Below are 26,483 nucleotides of genomic sequence, written 5' to 3' on the forward strand. Positions count from 1 at the left end.
GCAAATGACCAAACTTTCCCAGTTTGGTAAGATTAGAGAAGAGCTGGCAAAACCCCTAAAACATGCAAATTAGTAGGTTTGCAGAGACTCAAAAGGGCATTGCTTAGCACTACCTCCAGCCCCAGTATGTAGAGCTGCAGAAAAGTGTGCAAAATAAGATTGCTAGAATTGAAACCCTACTATAGTAGGGGCCCTGGCATAACCAGAGAGGCTAATATCAGAGTTCTATATTAGAGATTGCTGCACAAAATTGTTGCTGTACTATGTAGCACCAAAGGGACGAGTGGATTTTTTTTACAGGACAAGTAGATTTATGAAGCAACCTGTCCAATGGACAAGTAGATAATTCATTAAATTCCACATCCCTGTAGGTATCCAAGATATTCAAGAATGAAAAATGGCAAAACATCTAAAATCAAGCATTTCATCCATCCATCATCCTTTTGTGTTGCTAAAGTTGCCCTAAGTGGGAAGGTATGTCCATACCTGTGTCCCATGCTCACTGTACCACTGGATTCAAGCTAGCCTGGCTGATGAAGGGTGATACCCTGAAACTGGTACTACAATGCTTGTTTCCATTCCAGGGAGGAGCTGGCCTGGCAGTTCAGGCTGGACTGCTCCCATGAGGAACAGGGTCAAGACTGATTTGCATATGGCTGGGTCCAAATTGGGGTGGCATGGTGAGCAAAAGAACATTGGATTAAACCCAGACCTGTGACTGGGAGTGAGTGTTTGCATTGTTCAGCACTGCGTCCATCAACCTTCTTTGTTGCTAAAGTTGCCCTAAGTGGGAAGGGCATGCCCAGACTTGGGTCCCGTTCTAACTATGCCACTGGATTCAAGCTAGCCTGGCTGGTGAAGTGTGATATGCTGAAACTGGTTCCACAATGCTTGTTTCCGGTCCAGGGAGGACCTGGCCTGGTAGGTCGCATTGGACTGTTCCCATGAGGGGAATCAAGGCTGATTTGCATATCGCTGGGTCCAAACTGGGGTGGCATGGTGAGCAAAAGAACGATTGATTAAACCCAGATTTGTGACTGGGGGTGAGTTTTTGCATTGTTCAGCACTCCGTACATCATCCTTTTGTGGTGATACATAAGCCTACATTTATATAGGTATTGTTGTTATGTACACACTTGACCATGGAGGGTTTATGTTTACAATGTGATATGTAATCTTGTCATTTGGTTGGGTATGAGTTTAATTTGTTTTTCTGTCTTTATATAAAAGGAATTCTTAGTGAGTGTTACACAGAAGAGCACATAATTAAAGAACATTGATGTTTTGAAAAAGATGTATTGGTACACATGATTTGTGTTCATGTTGCGGCTGTGGCTAATGGGGAGCAATTTTCTGTTATTGTATCTCTTGGGGCGACAGGGCTGTTAGGAAATGTTGTCCGAGTGCCCACCGCTATCGTAAAGACCCACCAGTGAGAATCATAAAAATATATATATATATATATATATATATATATATATATATATATATATATATATATATATATATATATATATATATATATGTTATAGCTGATTGAAAATAAATATTAAAAGAGGATTTTTGAATACTGTTGATGATTTCTTCACTGTAATCTTGGTTGTGTTGTGAGGGCCCAACAAACCTATTCTGCTATGGGAACAATGTTAGTTTTGCGTTACAAGATTTTAAATTAATATTTGAAATGAAGGTGGGGGGTCAGGTTCATGTTGCTGACCAAGTAATATTAGCAGGAAGAACCTAATTTACATAATTACTTGCCCATGAAGTTTTGGGTATGTGGGGATGACCTAACGCAAAATATGAATTAGAATCAGCAAGCAGCACAGTGGTATAAGATATAAGAAAACGCTACTAAAATGTCAAACCATTTTGTATTAAAAAATGCAGAAAATGATATAAAGTCGGTAGTCCTTGAGAAAGTGAGCATTAACCATTATGATAATGCCTTACAAATTTTATTGCTTTAATAACAACAATAGGTGTACCATTTGAAGACACACATTGATGTCCTAAATGATAATATAGCTTGGGTCCAGGTCACACCTCGATCTATTATCTAGAACTACATGTATAACTTTGGCTTTTTTTCATAGCAATAAGCCAATTGATAGGTCACACAGTGTCAAATTGGTTATCAACAGGTATCGTATAAGACACTTAAATACTTGTGTGCCTTTAGCTTATTCACATACCAGTATCCCCATTTCCAGATTGAGAAACACATAAATTGATAAGCATATGTACATGTGATGTTCCTCTTTGAACATAGGTTCCATCGTGCACACTGTTTCAGTGTTACTTGGTCAGCAGTTATAGTCCAACACTCCTCCTCCTCCTCCAGTTCATATATTCATTTTACATCTAGCAATCAAAACTGATATTGTTCTCATAGAAGACTGGTACTTTATTGGGCCCTTACAACAACATAACCACGGTTAATGTGAAAAAAGTCCTCTTCAGATTCAATAATCCTTTTTTGATACTTCTTTTCAATAAGCTATAATTCATTATATTATAGTATAAATCTCACTCGCTGGGCTGTACATTCGCGAAGGGCCCTGGGACTACACTTCACCGCAGCCCTGCCCGACCATGAGATAAGGATGTGCCACACCTAGTGTCGCCTCACGTAGACAGCAATAAAGAGCCAGCTTGACACGCATCTAAGCGTTCAACCCCAACAGAACAATTAACATTCGGAAGGTAGCAATGCTTAGTTATTTCAGAGGGGAAGGACCTTTGACACAGCAGGAGCATGGGGTTCTGGTGTTGAAGGCATTTCCTTTTCTCGTTATTCGGTTTACTTATCATGGCGTCTTATTATATTATTTGATCTTTAGAGTGTGACTACATGGGTTTTTCCCACGAACTACTCCATGGGGCCCTCACTACCTTGAGTTACGGTAGGACTATGATGATGTATGAATGAACAAACACGTTTTTTCTCACTGTCACGGAATTGCAGTGGTTTGCAGTGTGAACTTTTCACATGAGTGACATGAGCTTTACAAATATGTATTAAGAGCATGAAAAGAAATAGATTACTTTCTATGTTCCTTGTCTTTATCATTGTTCTCTATCATTTTCGTTCATTTTATGTCTCAAGCTAAGTGTTTCATTATTCCTAATTTGGTATGTTGTACATTTTACATACCTTGCAGGACCCAAAAACTTTGCAACTTAAGCAAATTATGTCCTAAGGGACTTTACTAATAGGTGTAGAGTGCCTGCCGATGAACAAACGAACCAACACAATTGCAGTATAGGCGGTAAGAAAATAAGGATCTGGGTCCTGAGGAAAGCCTATGGCCTTTTGCATGGCCATTTTATAGGCTGAAACATGTCATCATACTTAGGGGCATATTTATAATGCTTTAGATTCACCTTGCGCCGCATGAACATCATTATTTTTGGCGCAAATGTTACCCAACGAGGCCGAAATCCCCGCGTCGTATTAACAGGGTGGCGCAGTGCATGCATTGTGCTTTCCTGTAACCCTTTGCCCCACATTATGCCTGCGCCAGGCCTGTTAGGGGAGCCGGAAAAATGTCGTAAGGAAATCTATGAGATTTCCTTGTGCCACTTTTAATGGCACTTTTAATGCCTGTTCAAGAGCAGGCGTTATAAGGGAGCTTCCATTCTTTGGAATGGAGCCCTCTGTACTCTGCAGGAGAAGCGGCAATATTTTGGCGCTACTCCTGCAGAGTACATCAATAGCGTCATGTGAAATGACACTATTTCCCACTTCTCTGCGCCATGGTGCCCTGTATTTTAAATACGGCGCACACATGGTGGCGGTAGGAGGGTGCTAAGGGGTACAGGGAAAGTGGCGCTGCACTCGGTGCAGCGCCACTTTCCATAAATCTGCCCCTCAGATGCAGGGATAATAGGTAGTCCCATGCATAGTCACATTTTTTAATCATCCATTAGGTCAACCCTTAATCAAGGGAAGTCCTTGGGTTAGGGCATAAACATTTGTGGATTCACTAGCTCCTGGTTCCCCATACAATCACTGCCTGAAAGTATTCCTTGTAATAACGGGGGAGCCCATTCACCATTTACTGGTGAATGAGATGCGGTCAATGATTAGCATGACACCCAGAGGTATGTGGGAGGCCACACCTTTCAATATTTTGTGAAACCCTTGGTCCTACACATATCGGTAGCGCTCTAAAATAAAAGGGTAATTTCCTAAGAGTGAGTTTTTTTTTTTATACTGGTAATTCTTGCAAGTTGATGTTTGCCTTTCTATGGTGCCTATGTAAATGTGGTCACAGAATGTAGGAAAGATTGTAATCTCAAACACTGTGTGGATCATCTTATGAATGTGGCCCCAGTGCATGAAAAATCATCAACTATCTGCATCAAAGTTGCAAGAGATTCATAAGGTAGTACCATGGTCCTGTACAAGAACATTTGACAGTCTCAGGTGCAAACACATCTGTATTTTGTGACTCCCTGCAGATAATTTGTGTTATTTTGTGAGTCAGTTACGCTCTTAAACTCCTATATCTGGAAATGGCAGACTTTTGTTGTGCTTTGACAGATGTGCATGACAACTGTCCGAATACTTAAGGATTGGTGACCTGTTTTGTTTAGGTAACTGTCTGGAAATTGCGTCTTTGCTAAGGAATAAAGACATTTTTCCACCTAGGACCAACAACCATAAAAGTTGTACTAATGTTGCGATAGCTGGATTGATAGAAACTCATTTTAGCTTGTGCACATATGAAATTAGTTTTAAATTATTATTCCTTGTACAGGTGTTAGCGAAACTCAAGCTGTCTGTGTCAAGGGCCGTTCAAGATTTGTACTTTAATCTTAGTAGAGTCTAGAATACTCAGATGGTCAGTCTTTTTCCAACCAGGCCACCTTGGAAAATGAATAGTGAACCACAAGATTTTTATTGAGATCAGTGCATTTAATAAAATAAACATATTTCATACATGGGTTTAAAGCAATGGCTGAGTTGGATTGTGAGTTGTCAAAAAGAAAACAATTCTAATTGTTTTAGAACATTTGTGCCTCTCCTACCATGGTTTTGCATGCTGGTTGACACCACTCAGGGTATGTTGTCCCATTCTTGCCTCCCTTATATAGTCAGTAGTCTTCCTAGTCTGATTGCCAAACAAAATAAAAAAGTTGGTTTTAGTTAATTTATTGAATGAAAGCATAGAAACCAAAGGACAAAGTGCTGAATAATGAGACATGATTATGAATAATGATTGCATGGTTTGCTTATAACATTGGTGACAATCCGTGCTTTCTTACGGGTAAGGCATAAATAGTCTTAGTTCTGTGGACAGAAAGCATTAATTATTTACATCAAGGGAGAGAAGGTGGTATGTCAAATCATGAAATAGGGGCTATCCAGAAGTCACATGTAGTGGAATTAGGTTTGTTAGTTATGCAGGTTCTTAAGTCTGAGGAGGTGAGCTTTGAGTGCAGATTTGAATACAGGTAGTAATTCCTTAACTGAGTGTCTGGGGAGGACATTCCAGTAAAAGGGTGCAGGTAGCTTGAAAGGCAGAGAGTGATTTAGATGTGAATATTGTTACTGGCTGAGCATAGTGATTATGAGGACATTTAATGAAAGTGGATGCAGTTGTTTAATGTCTAGAACTGTACTTGAATTAACTTTTTACAGAAAGTGTGCACTTGTCATTGGTGCATAAAGCCAAAGTATATTGTTCACAGTGATGTATGAAAATAAATATTAAAGAATTGTTGCATTCTTTTTATTAATGTGGAATGGTGCAGTAGGCAGGTGTGACCATGTTTTCATTAATTGGGTAAGAAAAATGAGATCTGCAGTAATAATACTAGAGTGGCACAGGCTCCAGTGTAAGTAGGGGTTAGAAATATAATGGGAGCTTAGGGCCCTATTACGACTTCGGTGGATGGAAAAGCCCGTCCGCCGAAATCCCAACTGGAAGGTTGTCGCCACTGTGTCTGCCTCTCTGCCGGGCCCATTACGAGTTTCCCGCTGGGTCAGTGGGCGGAAACCACAGTTTCCACCCGTTGGCCCTGCAGGAAATGGCCTACAACATTGTCTCCGGCTCGTAATAGAGCAGGCGGCAATGCTGCAGTGCCCAGGATGCACCAGCACCCTCGCAATGTTCACTGTCTGCTCAGCACCCACGCAATGTTCACTGTCTGCAGAGCAGACAGTGAACTTCGCAAGGGTGCTGGCCAGGGGAGGCCCTGCACTGCCCATGCCAAGTGCATCCGTTTTCTGTCAGCCTTGTAATGGCGGTGCTACCACCATAAAATCGCTGGTGGAGAACAAAGTATCAAACCCAGAGGCAGGGCTGCACTGGCGGATTAGGACCGCAGGCACCGCCAGGCCGTCGGGACAACTAATCCTGCCGGTGCTGGCAGTCCAATCGTAGCGCTACCACTGCAGTCATAATCTGGTGCTCAGACCGCCACTTTGATCTTCCTCCATGTGCAAACTTGGCAGTCATGAGACCGCCAGGTTCATAATGAGGCCCTTAATGTTGGTTTATAGTTTTTATGAAAAGACCATAGGACCACTATGGTCCAGAAAGAATCCTTGTAGCAATATAGCTAAGGAAACCACAAAGAGGAGAGAATGAATGAGAATTTTATATTATTAAATGTAGTCCTGTATTTTTCCCATTTGTTATTTATGCAACTCAATTCTATGTCAGGACCGGAGGCGAGGATTATGCCTTGCTTTCTTCACTTTAATAAATGAGCAGCCAAGTAATTAATACAAACTACAAATCCCATGAACAGTTGGGAAAATGAGTACAGTAATAACCAATAAACAGTAAGAATTTTGTCCAATCAACAGAAGGTAGTCCATAACATAGTCCCTTGTTTGTGTTCAGTCTTCCTCTTTCTTCGCTGCTCGCAGCCGAGATAAGTCGTTTTTTTCCTGCTCTCTCTACTTTTTACATTTATTTGTATGCTTATGCTCATTTTCGTTGTATTTTGTATGTATGCTATTTATTTAATATTCACTGCCTCGCGGGAGCGTTTTTCGCCCCTTCGCAAGCGTCTTTTTGTTGTGGTGCACATACCTTCCCGGCAACCGTCAGAGGGCGCTTGTCGGGAAGGTAACCGTGGCAACGAACAGAGAGACGCGCTGAACTAGACGCGCGTATTTCTGTCCTCAGAGTGCAGCGAGGTGTTTTTCCTCGACGCGCTCGTTCGTTTTTCAGCCAAATTAAACACATTTCTTCTGCCTGGAGAGTGACGCCCTGCTGGGTCAGTAATTACTAAAAAAAGGGAACAGAAAAAGAAAGGCTTTGACGCTCCTTTTACAGGGGTCAGAATTCCATTATATATATTTTTTCTTCATACTTAACCCTTTGGGTTATTATTAAACAGCCTTTTTTTGGGACATTCTCCCAGGCAAGCAACGAAGGTTGCTATTAACCCCTTTTATTCATTTTTGGTGCACTGGGGTGTAGTTGTCCCTGGCTTTAGCCTCTTGAACTTGAGTGCTCAGACACTCTTTCTTTATCAACTGACGCCCAGTTGTATACAGATATAAGTATATATATATAAATATATACTAATTAAAAAAAAAAGAAGAAAGAAGGAACTTCTGAAACTATTTTATCGTTTTATATTATTGTTCTTTATTGTTCCTATATATTTTTCTAAAATGGATACGGATCCTAACGAGGAGGAGGAATTCTTTGATGCTGTGGACGCGTCCATTTATAGGGCCGTCTCGGAAGCAATTGGTCCCCTTGAGGACAGACTATCGCAACAGATAGCGCGCAAATGCGCAAAATTCTCATCCCCTCCTGTTATTCCTTCCGCCCCCCCCTGCATCTAATGATACCTTTGCAGACGTGCCTCCAGCTAAGCGTCCTCGTGAATCGGGGTTTGATGTGGACCTCTTCGATAGAGTTAGAAATTCTCTGAGTACTCTCTCAGATTCTTCTTTTCCTCTAGTCTCCTCAAGACCTTGGTCACCAACTCTCCCTCACAGTGATTCGTCGGGGGATCAGGAAGCGGACGCCAGTCCATCCAGATCTTGGCTTCCTTCTGGATCGCAATCTGCTCCTCAAATCTCAGACATGTTGGATCCCGATGATATTATCCATCCTAGATCGTCTGAATGGGCGCCATCTGACAAGGTGGCAGCTTATGTTGCGTCACGTATAAGAAAGCCGTTGGAGAAGGATTCTCGTAATTGCCTTCGAGCAGAGTGTCCACGACCATCTTTGGCGGACAAGGTAGCCATCACTCCAGATTTAGACCCCAAGATGTCTACCTTTCTGCAGAAATTTATAAAAGACCCTAAGAAAGGAATTGATAGGTCCTGGAGAGCATGTCAAGACAAACTTCTGGATGTCTTAGGACCCTTGACAAAGATTTTAGACATGGCAGAAGATGCTAAATCCTCTGATGCTATAATTTCTCCTGAGATTCTCTCAGGTTGGGCACAACGCGCTATTATTTTTTTGGGAAATGCTAACTGCGCTCTTTCCACCGAACGCAGATGTTCTTTATTAATTAAAGTGGATCCCAAACTAGGGGATCTGGCTGATTCTGAAGCAGGTCCGATAGCGCAAGGAGGTTTGTTTGGTGAACCTTTCATAAAGGAGTTAGGGAAGTTTGTTAATACTTTCACGTCCCTGGACAAGGCACACTCTTCAATGAAAAAGGTTTTTCCCACTCGGATTTTCCATGGGGCCGGTCGAGGAAGGGGCCGCTCGTCCGGCCGCCCACAATCAACCAACTCCTTCAGGGGGCAAGGCTCCAGGCAGAATCAGTTCCAAGATCACAATCGATTTGCCAACTTCTACCCGACAAGAGCCAGACGTTTCAGGCATTGTGGTGGCAGAGGATCTTCAGCAACAACCTCTTACGGTAAGTGTTCTCCCTTCTTCCCTTCTAAAAGTAGGGGGTCGTTTGGCGAATTTTATCCACGAATGGAATCAAATTACACAAGATGCATGGGTCCTACAAACTATTCAAGGTTTCCATATAGAATTTGTAGGAACTCCCACACAGGTTTCACTTCCAAAACCCCTGGTGTTCTCTTCGCAGGACTCCCTTTTAGTAGACACCGAAATTTCGGATTTACTACGCAAACAAGCCATTTGCCCAACAACCCTACATCCGAGGGGTTTCATAAGCAACATCTTTTTAGTGGACAAGACGGATGGCGGTCGCCGACCAGTCATCAATCTAAAAGAGTTCAACGAGTGGCTGGTATATCGCCACTTCAAAATGGAAGGAATCCACCTTCTTCGAGACGTTTTACGCCCCCTAGATTGGATGGCTCGTCTCGATTTAAAAGACGCCTACCTTACTATTCCGGTCTATCCACCCCACAGACGTTTTCTTCAGTTTTTCTGGGGTGATCAAACCTTCGAATTCACTACCCTTCCATTCGGTCTTTCCTCAGCCCGTGGTGTTTCACCAAGGTCCTCAAACCGGTGGTGGAACACCTCAGGGCTCAGGGAATTCGGTTAATTGTTTATCTCGACGATATTTTACTTCTCGCCCAGTGTCCCAAACAATTTTCAACGCATCTACAGACAACCGTCAACTTGCTGCAAAACCTAGGGTTCATCATAAACGAGACCAAGTCTCTTTTAATCCCTTCTCAGAAACTGGTTTTTCTAGGTTTCACTATCGATTCGGTATCCGCGACTTTAAGTCTTCCCTCCCGCAAGATGACAAAAATACGTCACGAACTTCGCCGTACCTTGGTCAAACACAAAGTCTCTCTACGCCAGATTGCCCGCCTCATAGGACTTCTCTCCTCTTCTATTCAGGCAATTTTCCCGGGTCCACTGCATTACCGCGCTCTTCAACGACTCAAGACAGCTCACCTGCGCAAACGCCTTTCGTATTCCCAAAAAGTGATTCTTTCACAAGAAGCGGTAGAAGAAATTCGCTGGTGGCTTTCACATATGGAAGCCTGGAACGGCAGAGCTATTTTCGGCTCGGCTCCAGATTTGGTTATAGAGTCGGACGCCAGCAGAGTAGGCTGGGGTGCTTGATGTGGCAATTTTTCTACCGGAGGGACGTGGTCACTACAGGAACAGAACTTACATATAAATTGTCTCGAATTGCTAGCCGGCTCATTTGCAGTAAAATGCTGGACTAAGGATTCTATCAAGTCGAACGTCCTCTTGAAGATGGACAATATTTCGGCGGTCCGGTATATCAATCATCTAGGTGGCTCTCGTTCCGAAACGCTTTCCAATCTGGCGTCCAGTTTTTGGCAGTATTGCCTGGACCATCAGGTTTCTGTGACAGCACAGTATCTTCCGGGAAGCCAGAATCAGATTGCGGACTTTCATTCTCGACATCTCAAGGATTCCAGTCTATGGAAACTCCATCCGGAAGTTTTTTCCTCTCTGTCCCATCTTTGGGGACCGTTCTCGATCGACCTCTTTGCTTCGAGGTTGGATCACCAGATTCCCAGATTCTTCAGCTGGAGGCCAGACCCTTTGGCGACAGCTACGGATGCATTTCTACAAGATTGGAGTCAGGAGAAAGCTTATGCTTTTCCTCCCTTTGCGATGATTACTCGAACATCCGCACAGGTACGTCGTCAATCGGCATCCTTTGCGATCATAACTCCAATCTGGAGGTCTCAAGTGTGGTTTCCGGTTCTTCTGGAACTTTCCTGGGATTTTCCAATCCGACTCCCCCTGTTTCCCTCGCTTCTTCTCAGTCCGAATGGTGCCCCTCATCAGATGGTCCTCGAAGGTTCTCTAACCTTGATGGCGTGGCGGATTTCCGGGGACGCTGGTCGGTGTCGGCACTTTCGCAACAGGCTGAGGAATTATTATCCAAGGCATGGGCTCCCAGCACTTGTAAACGCTACAGATCTGCGTGGGGAAGATGGTCCCGTTGGTGTTTGCGAAGGGGTTTTAATCCCGTGGAGACAAATATAGTTCATATCCTGAACTTCCTTGCTGACCTTGCTTCCAAAGGTCTAGCTTATCGTTCTATTAATACTTATCGATCCGCGATTTCAGCTGGACACGTAGTAGTTGATGGTCTCCCTGTCGGCGAACATAAACTGGTGTGTCGTCTTCTTCGGGGTATAAGACTTTCTTTACCTCCGGAGCCCCGTTATTCTTTCCTCTGGGACGTTAATCAAGTTCTGAATCTCTTCCTATCTTGGCAACATAATCACTATCTTTCCAGAAAGGAGCTGTCGGCTAAACTAGCCATGTTACTTTGTCTCGTTTCTTGCAGAAGGGTCTCTGATGTTCGTGCTCTCGACGTTTCCCATAGATCCTTTTCTCCTTCAGGGGTTTCGTTTACAGTAGGAAGACGCACAAAAACTAATACCAGAGTTATATCCTATCCGGCTTTTCCTGACGCTCCAAAATTATGTGTGGTTCAATGCCTTAAAGCATACGAGGACATGTCCTCCGAACTCCGTCCTCCTGGTGAAGATCAGCTCCTTATCTCATTACGTAAACCTCATAGAGCTGTTTCTTCTCCTACTATTGCTCGCTGGGTTCGTTGGGTCATGCATGAAGCGGGCATTGATCTTTCCCTCTTTGGTGCACATTCTGCTCGTGGGGCTATGGCCTCCAAAGCATTCCATTTAGGTGCTCGTCTGGAAGACATCATTAATGCAGCTGACTGGTCGTCAGATTCTACCTTCAAAAGGTTTTACTTCAAACCCGTTCTGAACATAGCACAGCTGGTTGTCGATGAGCTTTAAACTAGCATAATCCTCGCCTCCGGTCCTGACATAGAATGAAAAATTTCCTAGCTATTCAATTCTATTAAGGACTCGGAGGCGAGGATTATCCCACCCTGATCACCTTTATAATACTACAAAGTTTAGGTGAACCCACCCCGTATTTAGTAAGTAAACTCTCTCTTATATTTCATGTTTCTCATACTTACAATGCATTTAAAAAAAAAAAAAAAATGTATTAATTTAATACAAATTAAATAGTTTTCAGAATGAACGTTTTTTCCTTAATCTATTTTATTGTTCATAGGATCTGATACGACAAAACAAGAGGCTTCATGATCGTCCTTGACTGGCTCGCGCTTCGAAAGAGGAAGACTGAACACAAACAAGGGACTATGTTATGGACTACCTTCTGTTGATTGGACAAAATTCTTACTGTTTATTGGTTATTACTGTACTCATTTTCCCAACTGTTCATGGGATTTGTAGTTTGTATTAATTACTTGGCTGCTCATTTATTAAAGTGAAGAAAGCAAGGCATAATCCTCGCCTCCGAGTCCTTAATAGAATTGAAACTTTCCGTTACGATAGCTAGGAAATTTTTCATTCTTGCCCATGGGAAAAAGTAATAGATTATTTTTTGAGAGCTAGCTATAGTAAATCATATTGTGAAAAGGCTTTCAATTGCGCATTCAAAAAAGATGCAGTCCATATGGTCAAATCATGTATGCCATATGGAGTTATTGTATGTACAAATTAGTAGCAAAATACTTTGTTACAAGATCTTAAATTAACATTTTCCATTCTATTTTATTAGATCTGTACATCGTAATTGCTAAATTGAATGCATTTAAATTACAACATCTGATATAAGTTTAATCAAGAAAACATACAAAAAAGTAAGAAAAGACAATAACAGAACATAATCCATCTAATGAAAAGTAACTCATTCTGTGGTAAACCCCTGAGGTACCTCACCATGATGAGTGCTCAGATCGGGAAATTTTCATTCAGGAAAACTGTAGGCTGTGAACTAAACTTGTTAAGTAACCCGGATAACAACACAAAATTGATGTAATTTAAAAAGTTTGACAAGCCTTTTATGTACTCTTCTTTGTTTACAATCTTCTCTATCAAAATGTTGAAATTCCCCAAAAACTGCTTTAAGAAATACCATGTAGTTTGGTAGAATACGTGTACTTGCCAGTTAATATATTACTACATGCATTTATTATACATTTAGTTCAGATTGATTTGACAAGTCCATTTCATTTCAGCATTCTGGTTCAATTGTATGCATTTTCAGTTTTCTGTAGCATATTCTTGTTTTATTCCTCATCATTTACACACAGTTTTTGATGAGATCTGCACTGTAGTTTTAAATAGTGATTAGGTGTTATTGTTGTGTTAGTACCTGAATTTTCATCTTTCTTTTTTGTCTTTTTTTTACCTCTGCAGCTTTTCAATCTGTGCCTGTGTCTGAGATAATCTCTGTGGAAGAAGCAGCAATTGACGGTGGGAAATGGCAACAAACATTCAAGCCTTGTGGTTTTACAGGTATTTGCATCTGAAGTTGGTATTGCATTCTTATACTGCTAAAGAAAGTCTAGGGAAATTTATTGAAGTTCACATATACAGTTTTTTAAATTTATTTTGACCATACAGGAAAGCTGCAAAGGTAAATAAAAAATGCAAAGAGGGCAATCTTATAAGCCTAGTTTAGATAGTAGTGTGACCGCCGGTTACTAATAGAATTGTATGCCAGAAAAGGCTACAAACAAGGGTGGAATAAGGGAGCGGTGGTCCCTAATGCAAGCACAGGTAATTGTCCCTCCAAACCAAGTTTCGATTTGAAAAGATTGCTGTAACTGGAGTTCAGAGAGCCTATCACATCCCCCATCCATAAATATGTCATTTGTAAACTCCAACTTCATACACCCTTTTGTTACAATACCTAAATAGAAGAAACATGGAAAAAAACAGCGCAGGAATCTGCACCATGAAGATCCATGGCTGTATTATGGCAGATGATATGAGGATCATTACTGTTCTTATTGTTTCTGAAAAGACCTTTTTTACAAATATAAACCTTCATTTCTGTAGTGCACCAGCTGTTGCAAAACTCAGGATTTAAAAAATAAATCTTCCCTAGTAATGACCGCTGCTTTTTTTTTTTTTTTTTAAATCCCTAAAAATTATTTTCTACCCTCTCTTAAAAATAAATACTAAACCACTCTTATTTCAGAATGTTTTCTGCAACCCTGCATACCTTAATTTGTTCAGAATTAGTATGAGTAAAGAAAGAGGCTGATTTAGAGTTGGCAGAAAGGGTACTCCCTCACAATGGTGTGAAGGTGTATCCGCCTATCTACAGTAGTTTGGAGGCTACTCCAGAACTATCACTGACATACCCCTCCAATGTTCCAATGTCATAAGGGCCAGCAGAGGTTTGGCAATTCGACCTCCTGCCCAAATTAGAGTGGGTAGTCGAGCGGCTAGTTTTTACTATCCCTTCCCACTATGAAACACCTGGGGTTAAGGGGCTGTAAAAACATTTTATTGGCTCCACACCATGGAAGAATCCTCACATGGTTTGGAGGTAATTAGTTTTTGTTTGTTTAAAAACAAAATCCTGCTTTGGGATTTTATTTTTGAAGAAACAAAAAGCATGTTAAAATTTTGATGGGCAACTGTCATATTTGACAGAGCTGTCTGTCAAACCTTTAACTCATTGCCAGAAAATACTGTGGTGGCAGTTCTTGCCAATGACTAGAGATGTCCACTGGGCTATCAGACATCTCTAAATTCAGAGTACAGATGCTCCAAACTTTAAATGTGGCCCGAAACCTCCATATCAATTACAAAAACGGAGGAAAAAAAAATAAATCCAGAGTGATTTCATTCAACAACATCAACCCGGATCTTCCCTTGTAGTTCTCGATAAAGCCCTGGAACAATTCTGTGACAAGAAGCAGGGGGGTCACTTGAATATTGATAACCATGTTCTTCTGTAGAAACTAATGCCCTCAAAAGTTTTAAAAAGTAGATTGTACATAAAATGAATGGGGAATTAAAGAAGAGGTTGGTGTAGTAAACTCATTTCCTTACATTTATTGAAGGCTAGACGTTCGATTTGTTTTATATTCACCAACAGGTCTGCCACTTGTGAAATCAAATGCTGACAAAATATTCAGCAACAGGCTACAGGAGAGTGATTTCAATACAACCTCCTTAAGTGGGTTGCCTAATTTAGAATGAGAGTGCTTTGTTAGCCATGGTGTTTGCCTCCAAATGAGATTAACGTCCTGTTAACGTAGATTTTCATGATATCTGTATGGGATAAATGTATGTACTTTGAATCTAAACTTGATTAATGTACATATGTAGTGATTGTCTTGGATCAACCATTGTGTTCCAACATTGGATGCACCAGATTTAATTCAGCTACTTATGGGGAGTGTGTAAATTATCAACATTCTAGTTTAATCAGGATAACAACTAGAAGAACTTTTAGCCTCCTGATCATTTAAGCCACATGTAATTTAGATTGTCATCTTTAGAATATTTCTTGAGCGCATGCTGACCGTAACTTCTTGCCCCTAATTACGATTGGCCCAACAATAGAAAGCAGCTGGAAAGTGTAAGGCAAGTTAAAAAGGATTTGAAGAGTTCAGTTTTTAACTGCTTTGTAAATCTAGCCACACACTATTTGTTATTTATGTCTTTTGCTAGTTGGTTCTACTCCTTAACTACTGCATAGGAAAGTGTTCGTTCACCTAAAGAGAATGTGCACATTTTAGGGATGTCTATGAAGAGTTTGCACCTTGATCAAAGGCTCTGGGAAAGAGTGAATATTGAATTTATTTGACAGAAAAAATGAAGGGTGACTCTTGTGTAGTCACCAGGATTTTAACTTGGATTCCTTGGGCCAATTAAAGTCAATTGACCTGAAGTCAATTGAGCTCAATAAGACTGTAAGTAATGTGGTCCTTGATTGTGCTTTTGACAATAATACAGGCTGCACTATTTTGAATTAGCTGCAGTCCTCTGATGAGTTTGTTGGGGGCGAGCTTAGCAACAAGAATTGGCATAGCCCAGCCGGGACTGAGTGAATGATGTAATTGTCTACTTATGGTAAAAGGAAGGAATTGAAGATAGAATCTTGTTGAGTAGGTTGCAATGACAAAAACACAAGCTTGTACCCATGGATATTTCAGGTTCAAGATATAATTTGGCTTCTAGGATAAACCCACAGTTTTTTAGTGTCTGTGCGTGTAGTGTCAGGGCCCAAGATGTTAGGCCAAAAAGTAGGATTACAATTATCGATGCAGTTCCTAGAAATAGCACCTCAGTCTTGGTCGGATTTTGTCTTAAAAATATAGGGGCCATCTAGTGATGAACAAAGCATAGAATGCCAGAAGCATTAGAAGATGTTGCTAAGCTGGAATTAAGTTTAGACAAATGTTGTTTGACAGAGTACATGTGTAAATGCACATCCATATCTTGGTGTTACAGCTTGAGCACCCATTTATAGGTTGAATAGCAGGGAAGGCAAGATGAATCATTTAGACTGACCCCATTTTAGAGGAAATGATAAGCAGTGATTGATAGATTGTGGAGCAAGTAACAGACAATGCACAATGGTGCAAACAAAGCTACGATTTCCCATTTGTGAAACTTGGTCAGCTGCCCCTATGTGAACAGGCAGTGGTCCAGGGCCCATGGACTTTAAGAGACAAGGACTACTAATGTTCACATGCTGGGAATGTGAATGAAGGGATGGAGGTCTGCTGTTCCCCGCAGGCCGACTCCCTTGCATTTGCAACCATTAACAGGGATGGGAAGATGCAAAAAATGCAACTTTTCTCATTAATATTCATGACACAAGATAACTTTTGATCCTGTATGCATACACATTTTGTAATGCGACTGATAAGTTCACCAGTCATCACAAAATAAAGAGCATTTCCTAAACCAGCAGCTGCTCAATTTGCTCATCCTTTTTTGTGAACTGCCCTTATTGCTTTGGCCGTACGTTTTCTATGTATCCAAGCAAATATATCTGAGTAGCAAATTGGAACGCAGTTTAACCTTGTTCAGTTGTTAAATACCATTTACAATTGAATAGAGGTCACCCTGATCTTAAACACAATTTACTTATATTTTCTGAGATTAGTCTTTCCCCCAAAAACTAGTGCTACATGTTTTTCCCTGGCCAATTCTGTTAAGAAATTCTGCATCACTTTCAAACTGTCTGAAAAAAATCACATCAGTGCAAACCTAAATTGTTAATCTTTGAATGACTTTATGTTGCTGATGTGTGACTAAAGTTATGTTACACCTAACAAAAATCAATGTGATTTGTATGTGTTACCCCTTACTAAAGTACAGTTCATAGAATGCTGATGATACAGTGCAGAGCCAATTCACCAATGCATTGGGGTACGTTAAGTCGTACTCTTACATGCCTTTGTGAATTGGCCCTTATGCATCTCAGATGGGAATAAAATGTGAATATTAAGGTAATGGTACTATAACATTAGTACAACTGGAAAGTAGTGTGCTCTCTTTTCACTTTTACAAACAGTGACTGTGCGAGTGAAGGGGCCCATCTTTAAAAAAAGAGTTCTATCAGATAGTAAAGCTGTTAAATAAACTGAAAAAAAAAGGAGTCGACCGTTTTTCAACTTAAATGTATTTTCATGTATTTATTTATTACATTACTTTCATTTTGTGTAGGGTTAAGGAACCTAAGCACAGGTCTCGATTATACATGACAAACACACGCTCTTTATATTCAACTATCATTACATTTACATATGAATAGCAAGGGAAAAGGGTGAATACAGAAATAGTGGTTAAGTGCTGATTCACAAGGGAATGCAAGAGTACTTAGTACTGCTTTCTGTATTCATAAATGTTTTTCTAATCAGCCCCATAGTAGGGAAATGCCCTGCAATGTGAGGAATATAGCTAGGCATGCGATATGCACAGAAGATGAGTTTTGCTTCTACATATTTCCATTCAAAACTAGTTGTGTAGGCACCTATTTTCCCTTGCTGTTCATGTGTAAAATTAATGATAGGTGAATATAAAGAGCTATGTGTGTGTTTTGAGACCTGTGCTTATTTTCCAATCCATGCACAAAAATGTAGGTATACTGTATATTACAAAATGGCTTTTCGTTTTTTAAAGAGTTTGTTTAATGGCTTTACAATTTTCCAGAACTCTGTTTTCAAAGATGGATCCCTTAATTTGCACATTGCATATTGTGAGAAAACTGGAATGATATGTTCATTTCTTTTACGTTGACCAGACCTATTTGAGTGCAAGTTATGTGCTCAAACCAAACAAGTGTAGAAAGCTCATACAGTAATGATGTCAGATGGTTCATTCCACTTAATAGGCCACTTCTTTGTATCTCACTGGGGAATGTTCACCTATTCTAGTCTAAATCTATGGACACATTGCACTCTCCATTTATATTTGCAACATCTTTTACACATTAATTTAGCTGTTGATGTGATGCAATGATTAGCACAAATGGTCCGTAGGACTGACTGTTCATCACTTTTAATAATTTAATTACATTTCGAAGTATTGGGACTTTTGAGAATCAACCAGTCATCTCGTGCTAAGTGCTAATCATGTAAAATAATGTTAAGGTAACATTGATTGCAATTTGTGTCGTCACCTTATGTGTATACAACTAAACATTGGCACAGAGTAACATTTGTTCGCCTTTATCCTTAAACATTATGCTCGATCTAGCCCCGTCTTTAAGCTCCTATTTCTTCGTGCTCCAGCATTACATATTTGTGTGTGTCAGACCTTTTCTCTGCTTCATTGTTGTTTACACAATGCATGCGGCGACCGGTAACAGATAATGTAGCCGTGCTTCCTGCGTTTGTTTCCAAAATAGTGTGATTTGTGAAGAGCAATGTTGTGCTGCTCCCAGAGAGTGTAGTTATTCAATATTTTTGCCTTTACTCTTCTAGTTCACTATGTACGAAGAGCGCGAAAGCACCGCTGGCGGTGCAGTGAGATGACGTTTTGGTGCAATGATGAGCAGCTGTACAACCAGTGGTTTCAGGCACTTAAAAGACTACTTGAATTGCAGAGTGAGTTTTGTTCATCTTTAAATCATTGACAAATGTAGTCTGTATCATGGAAGTCAATGATTTGTTCTTGATATATTCGCATAACTATTTGTAAATTATGTTGTATGAAAGACTTAAAAATGACTTACAGAATTACGTTGCATTGTAACTACATCCACAAGGACGATTCTTGAAGCCCTCAAGGGAGGGACTTTTCACAATTTATTGAATACCGAATGTTCTTAAGTCTGACAATGAACCTCCCTTCAGTGGCAAAGATTTAAAAAAACATGATGAATACCTGAATTCTGGCAATTGAACTACCACATAATCTATGACGCAGGCCAACACCTTGGTGGAGCTTCTTTTGGCCATGTGATAAAAGGTGATCCAAGTCGCTAAATTCTTGAAGGACCCTGCTTCTTGGAAATTATCAGGACACTCCACATAGCCTACAGGAAAGTCTCCAGATCAATTACAAGTTTGTCAGTTTTCGAAATTAGAAAGGGATAGTGCACTGGATGACCACAAGATAAGGCATGTGACGCCACGGGCAGAGAAGAGGAAAGCTAAGCACTTGGGGAATTTTTCTCCACTCCTTCCAAGCCTTATGGGACCCTGTGAGGCGGTGATTTAATCCTGAACATGAACTTGCATCTTTTCTATTCCCTGAATGGTCCTCATAATTGTTGTGCCAGTCCACCGCTTGCACTGGCGCATCCATTTCCGGTAAGGTACCATGTATTCTTTCCCTTGCCAGTACTTTTCTCTGGCCTACTCTTCCTAGAATTCTGCCCATTGGCTTCCTTTTCCATAGGGTGCCTTCCGCTAGGGCCCAACCTTTGAGCCAGCTGCAGCATTGTTTGTACTTCTCCCAGTAATGGGCCTCGCCAGTAGCGAATTCATAAGAAGGTTTTTAACACATGTCCTTGTGTTAGGTTAATACCTACTTTAAGTTTTCGGCTGGCAGGCTATACTCCATGTATTCTGGGTGCCCCTGGCTCCTTCTCTGGTTTGGTCCTGATGATGAATCTGGATTCATTGCTGGATCAAAACACCACCGACAATAGGGGCAAATTGCAAAAGAAGTTAACTGTTGCTGCTTGTATATGATGGTTATGCGACAGGATTCCTCTTTGTGTGTGCCAACCCTCCCCTGCTTTATATACATGTTTTTTTTCACTTTGTCCTACCTCTATCATAACTGCAGCACCGAGCACCTATACCTTATTATGCCTCCTTGCAAGTTTTAATGTCATGAGTCCCATGACTTTCTGATAAACATAAGTGTTCTCTTTATTTCCTTTTAATTCATTCTACTGCATGATTGCATTTTGTCATTTAAGTCAGTGGTTCCCAACCTGAGGTCCAGTGACCCAGGTGGTCCGCGAAGACTCCTCAGAGGTCTGCGACTGCTTAGCAAATGAAATAATATAATGAGATTAGGTCATCAGCGTTCAATAATGACTCAGTGGGGGTCCTCGGGTTCCATTAATGGTAAAGTGGGGGTCCACAGATGTCAAAAGGTTGGGATTGACTGATTTAAGTCGTTTGTTTTGTTTTTCTAAGCTAAACCTTGTGTAACAGTGCTGTATATCATTGCTTTCTCCGCAAGGAGACATAATACTGATTAGTTCAAAAGGCTCACACAGGGATGATTTATCATGCCAAAAATTAAAAGATAATGGGTGTAAATGGATCCTTGCTTAAGCTGTTGAGGGGGCGGCCTTGCTTTAGCATAAAACTCTTCTTCCTTCTATGCACTGAGTTATGATCTTAACACAAGATGAATATTACACAGACCTGAAGGTACTGTCTGAAAAAGCATGCACAGATGATTTCATCCCAACCTCTCCTCCATGCACAGCTAACACACCTGCCCTGAGTTGTCATGACTTCATTGATCTCTACTTCCTCACTCATTTAGTTTCTGTCACAGCCACTGGACAGCAGCTGAGTCGCCCTGTTGTCCTATCAGACCCTGAAACCTGATTGTTAAACGAGAATGCAGATCTGGAACATAGTGGACATAACACAAAAACTGGTAACCCAATATTTATTGCTGAGGGAGCTGTGAACCATGAAGAGTATTCAGTGGGGTGTTCTTTGGGTTGAAATGCAAAGGTGCTTGTGACCACTGGGGGGCAGATACACAGGGAAACCCCTTCTTTGTGCACACCAGTCTTCAGAAGGAGCGTTATAAAGACATTAATTGCAAAAATAAAAATACTTTAAAATGAAAAAAACATTGTAACGGAAGCAAACTTGGCATTCAAGGTTCCCTAAACCCATCACCTCAGCATCTGTTCTTCTGGAGTGGGGCAAAGTGAAACAAATCAAAATAACATTTTGTGAAAAAACGAATTGTGTACAAACACTGATTTATTTTTCATAAAAAAGCTTGGATGTTATAATGACATTGTTCATAAGAGAATATGGCTATAAAGCTATACTCCTTGTTTAAGGCCCTAAACCCAAGATGAGAGTGAGGGTCTTTAGCAACAGGCCCTAAGTCGAGAGTGAGGGTCTTTAGCAACAGGTATAGCTTGAGGCAGAAGGACTATAAGGCCATTAACATATTCCACCTACTAAAGGTAGAATGTTCTGAATTAAAAAGGAAGAAACAGAAAGACAAACATCTGAATGTTGGAGGAGAAGGCTTATACCAGCAATTAAACGCCCAGCGCTTCTCCTTCATCTTCATTGGAGCAGGCAACATTCTAATGTTCTAATATTTATGTTTGTGCATCCCTGTAAACTGAGAATGTTACTACTCCTCAGTTTAATAGTGGAAAGGAAAGTGAAATTGGGCCTGTCCAAGATTAGAACCCATGGTCCACAGATCACAGACAATGTCAGCATTGAGGTTTACTTCACTGCTTTTACTTGTGGTTTGTTAGACCCGTCAGCTCTTGGCGTGGTTTACCCTGTCTTTTTGCTTCTTTTTTTAACCTGTGCTGAATTTCATTTTTGTTGGCTTTAGGACTCTGGGCACTCTACCACTGCTGATCAGCGCTAGAGTGCACGTGCTCACTGTTTAAATGGTATTGTTGATTTGTTTCTTTATGATTGGCAAGTTCATGGTAAAGTGCACTAGGTGTGCCCAGGGCCTGTAAATCAAATGGTACTGGTGGGCATACAGCACTGATTGTGCCACCTACGTGAGTAGCCCTGCAAACATGTCTCAGCCCTGCCATTGCAGTGCTTGTGTGTGCAGTTTTAAACTGCCATGTCGACCTGGCTAGTGCACTCACTTGCCAGGCTCAAACCTTCCTGTTTACTACATGAAAGTCACCCCTAAAGTAGGCCAAACACAGCCCCAGGGGCTTGGTGCAGTGTATGTAAAAAGTAGGGCATGTGCTGGCATGTTTTATATGTCACTAAAAGTGAAATACTGCTAAATTTGTTTTTCACTATTGCAAGACCTGTCTCTCCCATAGGGTAACATAGGGAGTGCCTTGAAATAACCTTTTAAGTTTAATTTCCCATTGGGAACAGATATATATATGGACTTTGGGGTCTCTGAATTCACAATTTAAAAATACATCTTTTGGTGAAGTTTTTTTATTTTTATTGTAGGCTTGAAAACGAAATGCCATTTTCAGAAAGTGGGCATTTTCTTGCTTAACCATTCTGTCCCTTTGCTTGTCGATTGAATGCACCTCTGGGTCAGGTTGACAGTTGGGCTGTTTGTGCTTTCACTCTAGGCAGTCACACAAAGAGAGCAGAGGTATGCTCTGCATATCCTGATCGCCCATCACCAGGCTGAAGGGTCTTGCTGAGCCAGACTGGTGGGAGGAGCTGACATGTGCATGTGAATAGGGCTGTGCCTGTCCTTACACAACTCATTCTACAACAACCCTCTGGAGTGTGTCTTGGGCCAGGGCATGAGAAGCAGGGTCTTGTGCACTACAAAGACTTCTCTTTGAAGTTTGTGTACTTTAAAGACAGAAATGGGTATAAGTACTGGACCTTCGACACCACCAAGTTAAAACATTCTGGGCTGAGGACATTCTGCCAGGAAGAAGAGCTGGATGCTGTAGGAGGGACTGACACGATGCCTCTTGCTTTACTGTGCTGGCCTGCTGCTTGCTGCTTCTGTCCTGGGAATGAAAGGACTAGACTTGGCTTTCTATATCCTGCTTTCCAAGGTTTCCCAAGGGCTTGACTTCATCTGCCAGCGCCTGGACTCTCCTGCTGAGAGTCCTGACTTACCAAGTGGCGCCACATCCAGTTCTTGGTCCTTTGGAAGTGAGCTCTGGTGCAACCAAAAAGAAACTAAACACATAGACTCTCGAGCGACTTTGGAACTGGCGCTGCCGTCTGATTCTGCGTCATGGGCTGCACCAGCGCAATGGACCCGCTGAGTGGAACAACTGCGACCTGTAACCTAGACAGGCCGCAGCGCATTTAAAGTCCCACCGCAGCATGAGTCTGAGTGCACTGTTACCAACGTCTTTGACCCCTGACTCCACCACAGCGCTTGTAGCCCCGTGGTGTGATCGCGACACCGCAAAGTCAATGGTTCGTATCTTGACCTGCTGGATTCATGAGCCCCGCCTTGTCGTAAGGAACTGACACCTTGCCACAGCACTGCATCACCTCACCTGCCACCGTAAGGAACCAACACCTCACCTCCCCTGCCTAGAAGCAAGGAACCAACACCTCACCTCCCTGGTAGCGGTAATGAACCAACGCCTCATTGGCTCCAGGGATACGTCACCTCGCCGACTTTGTGCAACATCTTTGTTTCCCCATTATTTACAAGGTTCTGTACCTAGTGGTCAGTGCGACTCTGTGACGGGCCAGCACTCCCTTGTGAGTGGCATCAGACTATTGGTAGTGACTCTGTCAAGACGCCATGATGGCCCCAATTGGAGCTACTGTGTTTCTAAGCGCTATAGTAAGTTAATCTTTGAAAATGCATATGTTTACTTGTGTATATTGGATTTATGTTGTTTTTGTTTTGTTTTACTCATAGAAATATTGTCTATTTTCTAAACTGGTGTGGACTACTTTTGTGGTCTTTTCACTGTTTGTGTGTGTGTGTGTGTATACACAAATACTTTACGCATTGCCTCTGAGATAAGCCTGACTGCTCGTTCCAAGCTACCAAGGGGGTGAGCAGGGGTTATCTTAGTTGTGCGGCTCCCCTACCCTGACTAGAGTGAGTCCCTACTTGGACAGGGTGCAAACCATTGCCAACTACAGACCCCATTTATATCACTGGTGATCAGACATGAGGACAGGAAGGACTTGTATTTGTACTTTACATACTGTGATGTGTACACTACTTCCTTATCACAGGCCATTACATCCAAGCATACTGGTTTGATTTTTCTCTTTTTGCCAGTTTTGAGTTTTTCTCACAATCATGTCTCAGTCTTGTGAGCCATCAGTTTGAGCTTAATATTTGGTATTTGAGCAGGAGAGGGTGTAGACCTATTTGCTGCCTCAGCTCAAAAAGTTCTGCAAGGAGCTCAAATGTCCTTTTAAAGGCCTCACTAAGAACTAGGAACTGCAAAAGCCATTGAGGGCCTGGTTAGCCGCAAATGAGGCTGTTGAGCACACAGAGGAGGAGAAGTCTGTTGTGGATAAAGAGGGGCAGAACCTGCATGGTGATTTTGTGAATAATCAGGATCTGCCTCGGAGGAAGGCATCTTCCTGGGCAAGCAGCATTGTTTCCTTAAGAGGTCTTTCTACAGAGGAGCTGGAGGACAGACAGGAGGCTCCGAATGGAGCTAAAGAAACTCAAGCTTGAGCATGACAGGAAGCTCCAGTTGGAACTGGCCATTCTCAAAAGAGAGGCAAAGAAAGTGGAAATCGGGGAGAAGAAAATGATTTTAGCTCAAGAACTGAGCTTGAAGAAGCTGGACTTAAAAATCAGGTCCAGCTCAGATGGGGGAGGCAGATCTACAGTGCGTTTGAGGGAAGGGTACATATACCCAAGAATGTGGTGAAGGATTTCATTGTGGGGGAAGACATTGTGGAGGAAGCAGAGGTTCAGGGGTTATAAAGTGACATTGAGAATGAACAGGGTCCCTGAAAGAGATTAAGGGCAGGCCTGTGGAAGTACTTCTCAGTGGAGGGAAGGGACACCTTGTTGGCATTAGATCTAGAAGATCAGAGGAGGTACCCTGCCATGAAAGAAGCCCTAACCAGAAGGTATGGTTTCACCCCAGAAAGTTACAGGATAAAGTTTAGGGAGAGTACTAAACTTGGTTTTCAAAGTTGGGCGGATTATGTTTATTCTTTTTTCAGAACACTGGATGGTTGGGTGAAGGGCAATGAGGTAACAGACTGTCAGGGACTGTACAATTTGATTGCATGGGAGCACTTGTCTAGTCGTTGTTTTCCAGAGCCGCACCAGCACTTGATTGACAGCAAGCTTGCTGACCCCAGGAAGCTTTCCAAGGAGACGGACTGCTGGCTCAGCACAAGGGTGCAAAGGAAGTTGTATGGTGGAGACTCAGCCAAGCATGGACAGGGTCTCCATAGGAAGAAGGAGGGGATAAGGATAAAAGTAAAGGGTTCTCAAATGGGCCCCAAACTAATTCCCCGGTTAAGAATTCCCAACCCCTGCTGAAAGGAAGAGTTGGTTTCCTTAAGGAAAGCCTGCAGGGAAGGAACCCACAAATTGCTTCACCTGTAATCAGGAAGGGCATTTCAGGGGGAGCCCCAAGCGGGAACAGCCCTCCACCTGTGTTCAGTCACTGAGGAAGGCAAGTGTAGCGATTGGGGAGGAGTTGGCTCCAGTTAGTGGTGGGGAGCCAGCTAAGTTAACCCAAGTCTTCATGGGTGAGGTGGTCCAGAGAACCCTCATGCCTGACAACACTAAGAAGTACAGGCAGTGGGTGATCGTGAATGAGAGGTGGGTGAAGGCTCTGAAAGACATAGGAGCCAGAATGACAACTGACCACTGGCATCTGGTGTCTGAGGAGCAAGTAATCCCTAATGTGGTCCACCAGGTTTTAGCAGTAGACAACAGTGAGTACCAGTATTTGGTATCTCAGGTTTCTTTTGAATGGGGAGCAGTCTCAGGTTTCTTGATTGTAGCTGTGAGTCCATCCATGCCTGTTGAATGTCTGCTGGGAAACGACCTGGAGCATACTGCCTGGAAGGAGGTGGAGCTCAGGTCGCACTTGGAAATGTAAGGATTGGTAGAGTGGGCGTGCATGACCACATGGTCCATGGCCTCCAGAGAGAGTGATCAGAAGGACGTGGAACCTGAAAGTAGCCCATGTGCCGGCCAGTTGGATAGAGGGTAAGGGGTGCAGGAATCCCACTTCTGAGATTCCGTCAGTCTGGGAAGAGGCTGAACCTGAGAGGGTCGCCCTGGAACCTACAGCGGAAGCCTGGGCTGACTTATTGGCAGCAGGAAGGAGGCCCCACCAGGGAGGAGTTCTCCGCAGCGCAGAAAGAGTGCCCCACTCTTGAGGGTTTTTGGAAACAGGCCGAAGGCCAAGCAGTTGGTGATGGCTCTGGTTCTCACCAGATTTACTGGGAGAATGATCTCTTGTATAGCGGGCTTAAGGTTGCTGAGCCTGGGGCAGCCCATGTGCTGGTGGTACCTCAGTGTTTCAGAGCCTTCTTACTGGGTGTGGCTCATGATGTGCCACTGGCAGATCATTTGGGGCAGGATAAGAACTTTAACTGGCTTGTCACCCACTTCTATAAGTCCCAAATGAGGAAGATCTCAGATGCATTCTACAGGA

At 42.2% G+C, this 26,483-nt stretch overlaps 1 protein-coding gene across 2 annotated transcripts in view; it reads left to right on the top strand.

Moving 5' to 3' along the window:
- Positions 1 to 26,483, top strand: part of CERK (ceramide kinase) — a 215,725-nt gene that overhangs the window by 82,808 nt on the left and 106,434 nt on the right. For both annotated transcript variants that reach the window (XM_069229725.1, XM_069229726.1), the window contains 2 exons: positions 13,127 to 13,225; positions 18,667 to 18,789. In XM_069229725.1, the coding sequence (XP_069085826.1) occupies positions 13,127 to 13,225; positions 18,667 to 18,789 (222 nt within the window). The remainder of the gene's footprint in view (positions 1 to 13,126; positions 13,226 to 18,666; positions 18,790 to 26,483) is intronic.

Source organism: Pleurodeles waltl, chromosome 4_1, assembly GCF_031143425.1.
Source record: "Pleurodeles waltl isolate 20211129_DDA chromosome 4_1, aPleWal1.hap1.20221129, whole genome shotgun sequence".
NCBI classification, from domain to species: Eukaryota; Metazoa; Chordata; class Amphibia; order Caudata; family Salamandridae; genus Pleurodeles; species Pleurodeles waltl.